The sequence below is a fragment of the Furipterus horrens genome, unplaced genomic scaffold (assembly GCF_987537825.1).
Source record: "Furipterus horrens unplaced genomic scaffold, mFurHor1.1.pri manual_scaffold_12, whole genome shotgun sequence".
Classification (NCBI taxonomy): Eukaryota; Metazoa; Chordata; class Mammalia; order Chiroptera; family Furipteridae; genus Furipterus; species Furipterus horrens.
The window spans coordinates 92,806,626-92,822,691 of NW_028327182.1; the positions used below are offsets into that span (position 1 = coordinate 92,806,626).

Here is a 16,066-nt window from a genome sequence, read left to right on the forward strand (position 1 = left end):
TGCGTCTCATTGCATTCATCAAATGCAGAACTGCAGAAGAAAGTAACTTTTTATCAGCTCCTGAGGTACATTTGAATGGAATAGCTGTATCACATGGACTGCCTCACATGGCCCATGTGGTTTAACATGGCACCATTGTAGGCTGCTGACATAGTAAATCGGGTCCCTGGGAGGAAACACAGAGAAGCAGCTGACACGGGAACTACCTGGCTGATGTGCATGCTTGTGTCACAGGTCAAAGGTCTGGCTGACGTTAGATCATTAGAGCCCAGCAGAGTTGAGATGATTCCATTTTGATCAACTTTTCTGATCATGGTTCCATCCACGAAGTAGATTAATCCGTTCTTATCAATCGCCATTCCTTGAGCCAAGAAAGAGAAATGTTGCTTAGTTTTCAAAAATGATTACTTTGATGAAACTCTTAGGCCCATGACTAAGCTCAGTGTCTAACCCCAGCAGTAACACGGGCGATGGGGAGCAGGCAGGACTGCAGATTGCTAACACAGTAGGAAAAACCCAACACAGGCATTGACAATACAAATACACGTAATATTGTAATGAAGAAATAACCCAGCTTTGCCAGAATTCCCACTTTGTGTGTGAATCATATATATACAACTTGTGTTTTAAATATAAACTTATAGTGTCTGTCTAATGTTGTCGTCTCTGAATTACAGACACAGGTCAAAGTCTGTTACCCTGAACTCAGAGTAACTAGTATATTCCAACAAAAATAGAGCTAAGCCAAGGTTAGTGTTTTGTTGACCTTGTTACAGTGCAATTTTCTATTATGAATAATTCAGTACAACAAATACTTTTTTCCTGTCCTTGTTCACATAATAGTTGCCAGCTATAATCGAAAAAAAAAAAAGCCCTCAACCAAAAAAAACATCGTAATGAGTGGCATAATACATGAGCAAGGAGTCAGTCCCAACTGGTTTAAAAGCTAGAAACCTTTATCACATAGAATTTTAGCCCTTGTTACCTCCAGAAATTCCTCGCAGCAAGCATTTTTTTCCCATGGCATAGAAACAAAAGTTTAATAGCTCCAGGCTGGGTGAGGGCTAATAGGGTTGCTTAGTGATGGTTTTTAAAGAGGTCTGGGACTCATTCACGACAAAGAAATTCTGGCACAATGAAAGAATTTGGGCACTTGTCTGACGTTTAACGGGATGTGACCTGAATAACAGAGAGTAGCCGCGCTATTCTTCGAGAAGTTGAAAAAAATGGAATGACAATAAAAAAATGCCAAGAACCTAATATTTACTGTAAAATCAACTTAGGATTCTAGCAGCTCCACGCTAAACGGCTTTTACAAACACTAGGTGTGAAACCGCTTCCAGAACACAGCTGAGGCCAAATCGGTAGACTCAGCATTAACCATGATCGGGCGCTGACTGGATTTTCCACCCCCCTTTTTTTAATAAAAAGAAATCCCCCAATTGGTAAATGTCAGTACCTTTGGGACTCATGAGTGTCGCTTCCACAGCCTTCCCCCCGTCCCCACATCGGGCTTCATCGAACGGAAGGCATTGCTCCCCGGTCCCTGCCACGACGTCAGCGTTTTTGGTCAAGTCTTTGGCTCCCGTCAGTGACTTTGGGCGATAAATCCTGCGGGTGTTAGTGTCCGAAACATACAAATCTCCCGTGACTGGGTCGGTGGCGAGATAGTATCTATGAGCTGGGTTGCTGCTGTAAGGAAGGACCAGACATAAACACCACGGGAGGGTTAGTCCTAACACACAGAGCAGGGGCAAGCAGGCCAGAACCCAGCACAAGAAACTGGCTGTAAACCGCCATCCATACCAGACCCTGGAGGATGAACAGTGGATTCGACCATGACCTAAAGGAAACACTGAAAAGAACTGGTCGCAACTTCTGATATGACTGTGTTCCTTCCTTGCCGGTGGCCGAGGGTTTGAATATGTATTGAAATAGCCATTTTAAAAATAATTACTTTTAGAAGATGAGATGCTTCTAGCCAAAAACACAGAAGCAAGTTCTCCAAATCTCTTTGGTTTGCTGCAAAGCCACCCAATCATGGCCGTTGAGAGACAGACACACAGTTTACTCCGGGAGGAGGGTGTAGCTGGCTAACTCTCCGCAGGCCGAAGGCCAATATCCTTTCTATTTCATATGCATTTCACCACAGGGGATTTTCCTGTTTCCTCCCCATAAAAACCCAATCCAACCGAACACCTGCCCCTCAAGAAGTGGAGTCCCATGTCTGTCTCGGTTGCTTTATCCTAATCCAGCAAAGTCACCTGACGCTGTAACAATGTCTGTTCTGCTACGGGGTTAACTATCAAGATGAGGTCATTCAAGTGCAGGTGGCCTCACACAGTGTGTCCGAATGGTGGCTCCATCAGCTTTATTTTTAAAGTCTGTGCATTAGGCCTCCCTAAAACCTATGATGGATTTGGTGAGCTGCAGACATTGGTTCACAAAGCATAGTGCCTCAGCTATAGAACTACAAAATGGTGCCAATATATAATATTTTAAGTCCCATTACCTGTAACAAGTGGTAGGACCAAACGCTATGGACAAATTACGACAAATTATGACAGCTCCTTACTAACACTCAGCACCACATCCTTAGAATGTATGTAATGTGTACTGTGTGCAAATACTGCCTTCCAAAAAACAAGTCTAGGGAGAGTTCAAGTAATTTGGTGTCCCAACAAGGATGTCAGTCAACAGGCAGGAATCCCCCACGTTCCACGTATCTCCTCTGACAAGCCTGGTGTCACTGATGCTCATTCTCATCCTCTCCCTCTCCTTCTCCACACACGCACACATACAATTATATGCTTCTCTCCATTTATTTTATGTGTGACTATCTAAAATGTGTCATACGAATCTATATGAAAAGAGTTATTCTACACAAGGCTGTAATGGTTTTTCTCATTACTAGGTACGTCCTAATGAAGCAATTCTCACTGCTCTTCCTTTTAAGTGGTGAATGCAAGGACTTTATTGCTCCTGTAAGAGCCCATTGTTAAAATAACAGGTTCTGGTTTCCGTGAGCTGGCGGGCACCTGCTGCAGCCCTGAGGCTGTGCTGTTGCTAATACAGAGAAATACTGAGAACACAGAGGCCTGACACGTTCCGTTTTGATTTCTCTCCAGTCCTTAATATCTTTTAGGGACAAGGGACAGATGAGAGCAAAAAGCCTTATATGTGTAAAGGGGCAAAAAGTGAAAGGAAGAACTCATAAAAGGATGCAAGTCATTTGAAACGCAAACGTTTCAGAACTTCTGGGTTATACGAAATGACCCACTTGCCATACAAACTGTTACTAGGTCATTTTCCCACGCTGGGGTCTGGAATTTTAAACGCACCAAGACATACCGTGCTCCTTACTGTGGTCCTTTATCACTTGGAAATGGAGTGAAAAGTCACATATCAATATAAACGTTCAGAACTACATTATAGAGGTTTCCCCCTCGTCTGATATTGACCCTCGAGGTCTCTCAGGTACATATAGCCGCTGACAGAGTTGCAACTCCATCAAGCTGGGTCTGTTTTGAAAGACATGACATCTGAAAGACATCTCTAGTCTTTCCTATCTCCCGGCTGACGTACTAATTATGAGTGTATATTTGTTACAAACGCAGACACGTTTATCAATATTTTCTTATCACGTGTATACCTATGAGCGAGACTTCTCGGCCAGATTGCCTGGGTTTGAATCCTCACTGCGTCACTACCTGTGCGGCCTTGGGCAGGTTATCTAACTTCTCTGCCTCGGGTTCCTTACTGGCAAAGGTGACAATAATAATCCACGTTCCATAGGCTGCGGAGAGGATGACGTAACTAATACATGTGAAATCCTTACACCAGAACCTTGCGCAGAATCCACACTCGACAAACACTAACTATTCTTATACTTGCTTTTGTCTGATCTGCGTTGCGATGTAACATTTGCTTTGTGACCCTATTCAGTGTAGGAGTGCAACACGCATTGTTAACTACCCCAAACAGGACTTGCTTTCTGAAAAGCTTAATAAAGAAAAAATAATGACCTAAATCTGAACAATGCTGGCCCCTTTTAAAACGTCCACTTTGAATTGTCTGCAGAGTAACGATGAGAAAGGTAAATGAATCATGAATCCTCTTTCATGCGTATTTTCTTGTGACGTCTTTTGTTTTGAGAAAAATAACAATGGGTTTTTCTCAGCTGCTAGTCTGAGTTGCAGGGCTCACTCCTTAGCTACGGGATGTGAGTTTTCTTGGTGGAAACACCACGGACACATTCCAGTCGTAAGCTGTGACCTTCTCGGCATCTGTGTTATCCCAGTGGGACAGTGACAAGAGAATGTCCAACACAGCGCTGCTGTTTGCGCTTTCCTGTCCTGATGCACCTCCCTCTTTGAAGATAGAAATTTCTAAATCAAGCAACACAGGGCAATGGTTTTAAAAATGCCTGTCAATGAAAGCTCTGATCTGGCACAACCTTACTGTCCAGAAGCACAAATGTGGAGGAGCATGTGACCCCGGAGCAGGGAAATGTGCCCCACAGAGGGGGCGGGCAGGAGCTGAGTAACTGCCCCACGGGCTGCTTGTCAGAACTAGCCCCTCCGACATCAGGAGGGGGGGTCCCTCCTGAAGGACTAACAAAAACAAAAACAAAAATAACAAACGGGTGAGCTTGGAAGTGTTTTGACAGCCTGGGGGCCGAGAAGCTCTGTGCTGATGATCTGGGACGGGCCCGGGGTCCAAGGCCACCTCACTGAAACTCCAAGTTTCCCTGCCGGGTGAGTGAGGTCTTGCTCTGCACTTGGGAAAAGCCAAAGCCCTTGACAGGCCGGAGTGTGGGCACAGACGGGCAGGGAGTTTTTAGATTGTAATTGATCTCATGTCAAAACATGCGCAGACCCTGCCTGGGGACAGACTGCCAGGAGCTGGATGGGTTGGGAACTCTTCAGCAGGAGGAGCTTCACAACCTTCCTGTGCGACCAACTGAGATTTTGACTAAGAGAAGCAAAACTGAAGCATCGAAGCCAAGTTCCGATCCTTTAGAATACTGCACCACCATTCTTCATTCCTCCTGAATCGCCCCAGGTTATCATCACCGTTACCAGGCCGCCTTCTCCACGGTCTTACTCAGTTAGACACAGAGCCGGTGGTAAATGCGGACGACATGAGCTCCTTCATCGTCATAACTCTGCCTCTCAGATGAGAGAAACAACAGCAACGAACAAGCTAGGCAACAGCCATGATCGGCACTTTTATCTCTTTAGTTGGAAACCGTGTGTAGCCTTGAGAGCACAGGACAGTTGAAGAAGCATAAACTATATTTACACACAAAACTAAACTATCTATTTTCTGGCCACCAAAAGTCTGCTGAGATCATTGAAGGCAGGGCTTTGGGGGTGTGATATTTCTGTGCCTGCTTGATTTTCTTAAAGATTAAGTCAATAAAAAGTGCTCAATTAAGTTTTTATAACTTGTATCTGAACTTTAATTGATTCGATTTCACAGACCTGTGACCGACACTTTTTTGGATCTCTTAATTGTAATATAAAATTCACCAAGTTGATTTTTAGTCCTACATGTTTCAATGCCTCTTGGCTGGTATTAATTAATTTAAGTTCCTTTATTTGGAACTTTTAAGAATTGAAACAGGGATGAGCTAAAATTTACTACCTACAAAAAGGGTTTTTTAGCCAACTAATACTAGAAGCATCATAGGGAGAAATTTTAGCATACCTAAGAGAAACTCTTTTTTAAGCATTTCAGAAGTTTTCACTCCTATAAAAAATTTAACATGTTGATTGAGTGGTATTTATACCTATTCATTAAAGCATAGCTAGGGACTTTTATTTGATATAATATCCTGACAGTACTTATTAACTTTGGTATGACAGAATATCCCGAATTTAAAGATAATAAGACTATATTTTTATATTTATCTTTGAACATTTTTATTAATTAGTTCCATTAGTCCAATTAACAAGACTGTTGTTACTATGTGAAACACAGCTGGAGGCCCAGAAGCATGCATTTTTATATTTTACTTAATCATTAACCACTGACGATACTGTTCATTTTTAGATGATGTTGACCGTGTTCCAATTTATTTTCCTTCCTGTCACACACTTGGAAGTCTTTCATGACTTTGATGCTGGCCAGGGAAGTCACCGTAAGGGGCAAGCCCGGCAGGGTCCCATTAGCCGGAAGGGGAAAATGATCTAGGCAGGCAGTAAGGAAGGAGCATCTGAGAAGAGCTTCCATCTTTTAAGCTATATCAGGAAGTTCCAATGTGCTCAAATATCTTGGTTCTGATTAATCAATTAACTAATCAAAATATCATTTTGATTAATTAGTTATTAAGCAAACAGAATCCCTATTTTTGCCAATAATTTCTGTCATCTGATGACTTGAGCTCAAAAATTGGCTATTTTCTACACGTCCCTGTTCCTTATCACCCACACACAATGTGTCCACTCCCGGAATTTCTTTATTTTATCGGTCGATTTCCTTCATTGACAGCCCCGCTCTTTCAGGCACCTAGCCTCTCACGATTGTCTGAGTCATCATCAGACCGTCCTGAGCACCCATAGCAGATTAACCTTCCCAAAAGGCCATCTGCGTGTGCTGCCACCAGGCACAAGATCAGGAAACGGCTCCTCACAGTCTCTGTCACCCAGTGAGAGAAGCGTCATTCCTTCAAGACTTGGGGCCCTCAACAGTGTGGCCCTTACCTGTCTCTCTACCTGCACCCCTCATTAGTACCCACACGAGTCCCCGGCTCATGATCAGGTGGGTCTCAGTCCCCTCAAACACGTCTTGCTCCCCTCTTTCCCGGACCCTCATAACTTGACTTGCTCTCTGTTCCTGCTTCATGCCTGCCCCTCCTCCTTCCTTCTGGTCGCCCTGTTCAGGCAGACTTCACGGTCTGACCTACGTCAAGGACCGGCCCTGCGAGGAGACACTTCCTCACCACCCTCCCACCTCCCAGGAGCCTCTTCCTCCCCAGAATTACTCGCACAGCATAAGCCATGGGTGTGATTAAGCGTCAAGAATGACCCTGATATTTTTAATCTGTTGTTGCATGCATATCTCCTCTCAGCTATGACATGGCAAGTTCTGAGCACAGACTTCGTCTCGTAGCCCTGCTTGTCCCAGTGCCTCGCACATGGTAAGGGATCAGCAAAGACGAACATCAACATAAAACCCGAACTGTGCATTTACATGCATGGCACACGGAGGAGATGCAGGAGCACACACATAGCCAGGGTGATGCACAGGGGGGAAAGGTCACAGAGGATCATGAGAGAAGGATTACAATGAGTATCACCACTGAACACCCTGAGTTAGTACATAAGGAGCTCACGTTATAAAGGACTGCTAATAATAATGTAGCTCTCACCGCATAGACTTTTTTCCAGGGAAAGAAATTATAGTGCCAATTAATGTGTCAACTGACTATGAAATAAATCTAGCATTTTGAATACCCAGGGCGTTACCCAGGAGAAACCTAGCTACTTGAAGACACAGAAATTGGCTCTCGTTCCGGGGAAAGAACACACTTATTAGAGTGGTTCAAATCTCTGCTCCCGTTTCTTAGTTCTGCATCGCAGGGAAGACACGCAGGCTCCTTGAGTCCCAGTCACCTCTCCGTCGCCCCAGGACTGTGGTGTGGATCTGCAGCAGCGCGTGAGAAATGTCTGGCAGCATGCTTGGCATGCAACGGGCCAGCTCATTAAAAGGCAGCTGCTTTGATAATTTTTTTCTGCAGGCCCTCCAGCATTTTCACGTTTAGTTGGAGCCCACGCCTGTCTGTCGTTCCTCTTTCCTCCACAGAGAGCAAGAAGGCAAGGCCAGGACAGTTCTGATATTCTGCTGTGGTTTCTAACTGCATAGCTTGGCATGCGTAGGAGACTGGGGAAATTCTGTGTTAATCTCTGCATGTGACTGAGCTATTAGCTGTTAGTGCCAGACCAATAAGGGATCTCCAGAGATGGTCGTGGGCCCTTGCCTGGTCTGAGTGTAACAGTCACCCATTTTCCCAGGAGAATGTTGGATGTGATCTCCCAGTTGTCAGCCTCTTTACAACAGTTTGAATGAGTTCTGTTGACTTGCTCGTCTCAAGGATGTCACGTAAACCACTGCACATTTTCCCATCTGATATCATTTCATCAGATATTTGAATAGCCAGATGGAATCACGCATGCCCAATCTGTGTTGCTTTCTGCTGGCTTTGTTTTAAAACAAATCGTTTTTGCCCCTTTTCTGCTGTCTGGAGGAAAGTTTTCAGTCCCAAGTGTCCACACATAACCCTTCCTGTACCTTCTCCAGCTATGTGTGCACAGCAAACAGAATCTGACAAACGCCGGAGTCTCTACATTTGCTTCAACTATATTCATCCCGGGCTTTGGAGAAAGTCTTTTCCTCCATCAGGATGTCAATGGAAACATTACTTCTTCAAACTTAAATCTACTAACTCTCTCAGCTTAGGACACTATAAACTACAGCAGTGAAAGACTTACCAGGAAGTTAATAGATTTACCAGGAACTCATACGAATTCCTTCCAAGCCCAGCTAAGGCTCTGGCAACAGGGTCACACCATCTTACGTTTTTGAAAAACGGGCCAAAGGAAAATATTTTCAGATTCTTTCCCTTGAGCAGAGTCCCTTACACGGAATAAGCTTTGGGCCCAAAAAACCAGGAGCGGTCCTGGCTTCTGGTCATGCCAAATGCTCCTGTGCTTCCAATTTTGTTCTGTTCAGTATGACTTAGATTGTGTGAGTCAGTCACTGCAGTTAAGAAATATTCCTTGTTATACAAAGATGTTCATTATAATAATACTTTGGTAGGAAAATTTAATTAATCAATTTGGAAATCCTTTTAGACTATTTGATATACTCTAATTTGCAATATAGCGCATAATGTTAGTGCATTAAGTGGTTTTAATTCCTTAGATGTTCCGTGATACTGAGTTTCCTCTCTCATGATGAAATGTTCTCAGAAAATGATGTCAGAGAATCACAGTGAAATGTAAAAAGGACATTTGAAATTTACAATAACCTTTAAGCAAGATGCTTACCTATGTCTAAAATCTTTATTTCTTGGTGGAAGCAGATAAAGAAGGTGAAAAAAGCACAGTTAGAAAAGGTTTCTAAAATACAATGAGTTGAATACTGAGATTTTAGTTATTTGTATGGAAAACTGCCATCTAAAGCAGAAATAGCGCTGGAAATAAATTTTGTAGGTCAAGGATTATCAAATAATGTCCAGAATAGAACGATTTTGATAATCACATTTAAGTGAACAAAGCAAAGACAACAATTCGTTACTTTACTGACATTACGGCTAATAATATAGGAAAATAATTGTAGGAAAAAATTTCATGCCTTAATTTCAAATGCTGAAATAAAAGAGTAACAATATACATCACAAGGTTATTCTAGAGACTTAAAAACCATAATTCTATCTCACCAGAGAACAGAACATTCGCTGGCATCAGTGAGACAGTTTCTATATTAGGTGACTTTATACTTGTTTATATATTTATTGCAAAACACGTACTTGTATGTGGTGTGCTTTTCCTAAGTTTAATCAAGAATGAACTTCTTTTGCTAGAGAGAACTTTAAACATCAGGAAGGCATGTTTAAATAAATACATTAGGACATTAGACTTAACATTTTTTTTTTAAACAAAGGCATGTTTAGCTCTCATTAAAATCCCAAATTAAGGAAAGACATACCTTAGCTCTAAAACACTCGTTACGTTTCCGGAAGGGAAAATCCGGCGAACGTAGTTGAAATCCCCCACATACAGACTGCCATCGATCCCACAAGCTAACGCCACCGGGGCCAAGAGTTTATTACCATCCGCTTGACCGTTGCAACTTGGGCATGAGATGCTGCGCCTCCGTCCATTGCCCATGATGCTGCTGACCACTGGGGGCTGCTGGGAGATAAACTGGTTTTCCCCGTTGCCCTTGTACAGTATACCTACAAGCAACAAAACACCGTTTTCTCACAGCCAAAAGGGTAAAGATGAAAAGCAGACAGGTTCACCGTAGAGCTAATGACAATGTAGTGTTGTTTAGGTCTAGACTGGAAAAACTGTTAAAGTTCTATGGGAGAGAGTTCCGTTCAGTTACCTGGTGGAAAATATCATATGACAAAATACACAGACTGCAGGCGAAAAAATGCTCTCCGTGAGGAATTTAAAGAATGTCCTGGTGAGAGAGACAAAGGACGGACAAGAAAAATCAAAAACCCAAATTCTCAACATCAGTGATTCTCAAACTTGACTGCATGTTGGCATGACTGGGGAACTGTAAACAAATACCGATGCTTCGATCACACCCCCAAGAGATTCTGGGTGAATTGGTGTGGGTGCAGCCTTGCCATTGAGATTGTAGAGAACTCTCCAGAAGACCCTAATGCCACCCAAGTTTGAGACCCATGCTCTACATCATGTTCTTTAGGGAAGAATAAGTTCACTTAATTGTTAAACAATGTTGAAAGTATTAAAAATTAATCCAATTAATAAAAATGTGTACCATAATATGAATTTCTTCCTTAAGAGTTTATCATCGTTTTTTTGTTTTTTTTTTTTTAGTGAAAAAATACCTTATGGAAAACAAAGTTAGAAGGTATATAGTAAACCTCCAATATTCTGCTATATTGTCAAAGAATATTCTTCTTGCTTATACTTTTGTCTGATATAAGAAGGCATATTCAAAATTTCAAACATAACAAAACTGTTGTGGAAGGGCCAATTAATTATTTAAAGTGATTCTCCTTTACGGCATGGAAGGGTCAATGATTTTAAGAAGACAAAATGCCAATCTGCTCCTTTACGGTCGTCAATGAAAATCCGAGAAAAGATTCCAAGTGAATATTAAATGTTTTCATAGTTAGAAAGTAGATTTGAGTTGAGAGTCTAATTTTAGCTGTTTATCATGGCTGCCTATAGATCAATGGTTCCATTCTGGTCTCATGTAACTGCCCGGTCAGCTGTCATTGTTCCACACACACTTCATGACCCTTCCCCGCGTGTCCCCTGTATAAACCACCTGTGACCATGACTGGAGAGCTGTACATATGATAGTCACTGACTGTCCCACATTGCACAGCCGTTCTCCAAGCCAATGCTGATATTTTTTAGCAGATAAACTGTTAAAAGAACCAGTCCCATGAAATTACAACAGGAAACTCGAGAAAGTATTTTTTCCTCCCACGTTGGGATAATTTTAAAGTGAAGAAGAGATCAAAATGAGTATGTTTCCTTTATAGCTCAGCACATTTTAGGTGAATTCTAGGATTACTTTTTTGAACACTTTGCTATTTGGGTGAGCTAACAATCACAGTACATTTACATATGGAAATCAGGAAAGATAAAATATATTTATTCATCTTTAAGAAAAATCATCTAAATAAGATTAGATCATACAACAGATAAGATGCATTTTGCCTTGAATAGTCAAATAATATGTTAATGCTACCTAAGGTTCTTCTTTCTGTGATTATGTTATCTGATAATTATGGAACTATAATTTCCTACAGGAGTGAGTTCTGTAACTTTCATCAGAAGAATCCTGGGAGCCAGCCTACGCCCTTCTGCACCTGCCTTACCCAGTCATTACTCGGAACAATCAGTCTTTCGCGATTCTCCTCTATTCTGACAGAACAGCGAGATGAACATTAGAATATTTATTTCCCTGTTCCAGAACGCCTGCACGAACACCTGTCACTGTCTCCGTTTTTGCCGTCCCTTCTTCCTTGATATATTTTCATAGCTCATCCACCTTGTCATGATTGCAAATCACTTTGTTTATTCAATTAGACACATGTCACGTTGAAAAGCCCTACTTGTCAAACTGTTCTTGGATAGAATTTGAAATCACATTCAGTTCACGCCACAAATAGGTTACCTCACATTTCAAAATAACATACATTTTATAATTTGTGACATTTTTTGGAGAATAGACTTCTGGGTAGTCCAGTTTTTATATCTGAGCTGATATTTTAATACAAGCTAACTATATATTATTCTGGGGGGCAGAGAGAGAGACAGAGAGAGAGAGAGAGAGAAAGAGAGAGAGAAAGAAAGAGAGAGAGAGAGTGTGTGTGTGTGTGTGTGTGTGTATTTTTATCATACATGCATGCCCAGAATATCTACGGGTTTCTTAATCCCTCTGAATACTATACTAAGTGTTGGGTATCATAACAGTGTTGAATTACAGAGGTATGGGCTTTCCTAGAGCTCTTTGCTCATAGCCTGCCTATTCGTTCATAATCTTATGGGCAAAATCCTGGGCTAAGTGGTTATGAACTTAACCTTCTAGTCTCAGCATAACTAAAATGCATCTACAGAGGTTTCTCCTAGTGTTGTTTGTAAAGACCTTTTGAAGGTATATACAATATGTAAAATTGTGTGAAATACAATTTCAATAATTTAATCAAGACCAGCTACCGGCAGAGTTGGCACAGGCTTTGCGTTCTGAAAGACCATGATGAAGCCTCGTGTTACTAACATTACGCACTGACGCTCCCACTGCTCAGACGTATAATGGCACAGGACATAGTCACCATCCTCCTTGGTTGGGAGGCTCACTTTCCCAAGTGTGTCCTTCATGGGACGCTAGTTACTGGTTCTGCTCCCAAACTTCCGGGGTGCCAACTGAACTACAACCGGACGTCCAGGACACAGTTAGAAAGGGGAGGGAGCTTAGTACTGCTATAAAAGAGGAAACACATGAGGGGCTTTTCTGGTTTTTTCTTCTTCTTAGCATTAATTTGCTCAGTACGATTCTCTTCTGGAGGTAACATATCCACCAGCACTGGCTTGAAAAATGCTTCAGATTTAGTATATTTGGAGACTGAAAAGGTCTCCTCTCCAAATTAAGTACATTAAAAAAAAAAAAGAGCAAATATCAAAGCGACATGAAAGTGACTATTCATCACAGTCAACTATTTACTTCGACTGAATGCTAAATTCAATATTCTGAGCTGTCCAAAAATTGCTGCAAAGTCAAAGCCAGATTATTTCATCAATACTGAAATCTCCTTCTCTGGCTATTGGCAATAGGAGAGTCAAGTTACTCCCTTAAGGTTCTGCTTTTCTAGACAGTACTTACAAATTAGCTGAGATGTGGCCAGCAAGTGGACAAAATGTAAATGCAACAGCATTTGTTTAGTATAAATAATATTCTTTATGAGTGAGATTAAGGTGGTCCAGTTTTGCAGGTAATTATTTTTCTTTTGGTTGTGATAGATAAAATATGTTTTTTTCAGAGACATCCACTTGTATTATAAAGTCTACTACAAGGCTTATTCTGGATGCTTGCTTGTTTCTCAATTATTCATTAATTTTTTCCTAATATTTGAGAAGTCAAATAATAGTATATATAACACTATTTGTGTGTAAGAGTATTTTTTTCTCAAGTACACTCTATGAAGAACCGAAGAAAAAAAATCTAGACATTCAGAGTAGACTAATTACCTAAGGATTAAGATCTATTTGTAAATAGTTTGGTAGAGTACTATGGATTTTTATTTTTTCTTTACTTAAAACAAAATCCCCCTCCTTTTCTTTGGGGTAAACTTTCTGAAAGCACTTGGGATCAACTCATTGACTTCCTGTGGCCTCAGATTCTCCCGGGCAAACTTGTGGTGAAGATGCCCTTCAACGCAGCACCAAAGTCATGCTCTCGGGAAACCTATTTTGGTGATGAATCTATGAACATTAACACATGTGTTAGAGGAGTATTGTGTAGTTCCCACTTCAGGTTTTTGTAGACTTTAAAAGCACAGATGACCCTTGAACACAGGTTTGAACTGTGCAGGTCCACTTATACATGGATTTATTTTCCAATAAATATGTACAGGACTGTAAATGCATTTTTCCCCCTTAGGATTTTCTTAGTAAGATTTTCCTTTCCTTCGCTGCCTTTATGGTAAGAATACAGCACAGTATCTACATAACATGCAACATCAGTGTTAACTGACTGTTTATGTTCTCGGTAAGGCTTTCCGGTCAACAGCAGGCTCTCAGCAGGTGAGGTTTTGGGAAGTCAAAAGTTAGACGCAGGCTTTTCACTGAGCAAAAGGTTGGCACCCCTGACCCCAGGGTTGTTCAAGGGTCAATTGTGTATCCTTATTTTTTTCTACTCATTTTAATCCTATCGCATCCACAGAATCAAATGTTCTCATATAATACATTTGAACGTGAGCAGTGTTAGCGGTCTGCGGACAAGGTCTTACCGTTCTGAACGTCCAGCACGTGATGCTTATCTAATGTCCAGCCGCCCATGTTGGAAGCATCTAACTCATAGCCTTGCAGGATGGCGGTCCTCTTCTCCCACAGAGTCAGGTCCAGGCACGACTCATATTCATACCCAACTGACACTGGAATGGAGACAATCACAGTTCATCTGTCAGTGGAAGGGGTCCCACTTATCAACATTGTTGGGCTGCATCTGCTTTTTTCACAGTTGGGTTCTGAGACTATAGTTCCATTTATTTACGGGTAGCGTTTATTTTTTATAGGAGCAGATTTGATCCCATCGAAGAGGATTTTCTAAAAAAATGACCTCCATGTATTATTTTTGTATTGACTTAATAGGAACTAGTAACTTTCCCCCCAAACTTCTTTTTACAAGGGGTTCATAGCACCGAATGAAGTTCAGGTCAGGCAACCGGGTAAGCAATTATCTTAGATAAATCAGCCCCAAGTGGTGATCAAAGGGTAACGACTAAGAATCATACTTGCTACATGAATTCACAGCACTATTTACTTTCTAAGGGTATTAAGTTATGAAAAATATTGACACTGAGATTCAATGCAGTAAAGAGACAGCCACGTCACATTATCAGAAGCGAAGAATGATGCGAACCGTGAAGTAATCTGAGCAGATCACAAAAACCCCCTCAGAGTTCACAACGAAACAGGGGTTTTTAAAACTTAGAACAAAGTAAAGGGAGAAGTGGCAATTATCCGATTGATTTGAAGTAATTCAAGTCCAAATTACATAGTAATTTCAGAATACAATGTTTGTTGTATTAAAAACCAAGAGAGCAGTGCCGGTGTTATACTTAGTTTTCATGTCCGGAGCCTGAGCTGGACGCTACTCTATGTGTATCTCAATGTGTCAAACTCTCATCCCATGGTCCTGTGATGCAGTGAAACAGCGGATTTGACTGACGTTTAAGAATATCCTTTCCTTGAATAGACTGGTCCTTCTAGCCCAAAGGGCTAAAATAATTTTTAGGCACAAACGTTGCCTGACATCCTCTTAAACATCACTATGAATTGAAACTACACCATTTGTTAGACATAGAAAACCATAAAAAAAAAAGATACAGAAAGCTGGGGGGGGGGTAAAATGATGTAAAAAAAAAGAAAATAAAACAAGGGACATAATAAAGAAAAGCATGAAAAAATATGACAACCTAAAATCTCATTCAGAACATTCTTCTAAAATATAATTTCAGCGTCCCCCCCAAATGATACGTTCTCTTTCTCCTCATATGGGACACATTGCTTGTCCCTATGGTATATCTAAACCAACCAGTGTGTAACCTCCCTCTGACAATCTTACTGCCTGTCTATTTGTTCCTCCATTGGCTTCCATGGGTTACAATTATTTTTAGGCTAGTTCTGAATCAAGACAATTTTTTTTTTGATACAGAGTATATTTGCACGGAACTTACCAACAGCTTCAGACAGACCATAGACCTTCTGATTGTACGCATCTGTCTTATCCCAGATGAAAGTGTAGGCTAGGTTCGGGGAGGCAGGAAACCACTTCTGAAAGAGTCTCCCTACTACGGCTACCATAAGGTGAACCTTCATCAGATTGAACGGTATAACGGCTTGCGTCATGGTGATCTTGAGAACGGACTTATACCCGGCCGCTCTGGAACTCAAGTAGGAAAGTTTCAGGTCCGTTCCTGGAATTGTGGTTTCTTCATGGAGCACCTGGGTGGGAATGAAGGGAAAGCGCCAGACTGTGATCACGTCCAACTCCGAGACAAACTATATTGAAAAGAACCGAGTAGAGCAACTGCCAGCCCAGAGTCACTCTGCAATAGCCCTCTGAG

At 41.5% G+C, this 16,066-nt stretch overlaps 1 protein-coding gene across 1 annotated transcript in view; it reads right to left on the reverse strand.

Moving 5' to 3' along the window:
- The window catches only part of TENM3 (teneurin transmembrane protein 3), a 296,626-nt gene that overhangs the window by 39,120 nt on the left and 241,440 nt on the right, over positions 1 to 16,066 (reverse strand). The window contains exons 15-19 of the mRNA XM_090258721.1: positions 15,677 to 15,944; positions 14,228 to 14,371; positions 9,715 to 9,964; positions 1,460 to 1,692; positions 207 to 361 (exon numbers count right to left, since the gene is read on the reverse strand). Coding sequence (XP_090114847.1) covers positions 207 to 361; positions 1,460 to 1,692; positions 9,715 to 9,964; positions 14,228 to 14,371; positions 15,677 to 15,944 — 1,050 coding nt within the window. The remainder of the gene's footprint in view (positions 1 to 206; positions 362 to 1,459; positions 1,693 to 9,714; positions 9,965 to 14,227; positions 14,372 to 15,676; positions 15,945 to 16,066) is intronic.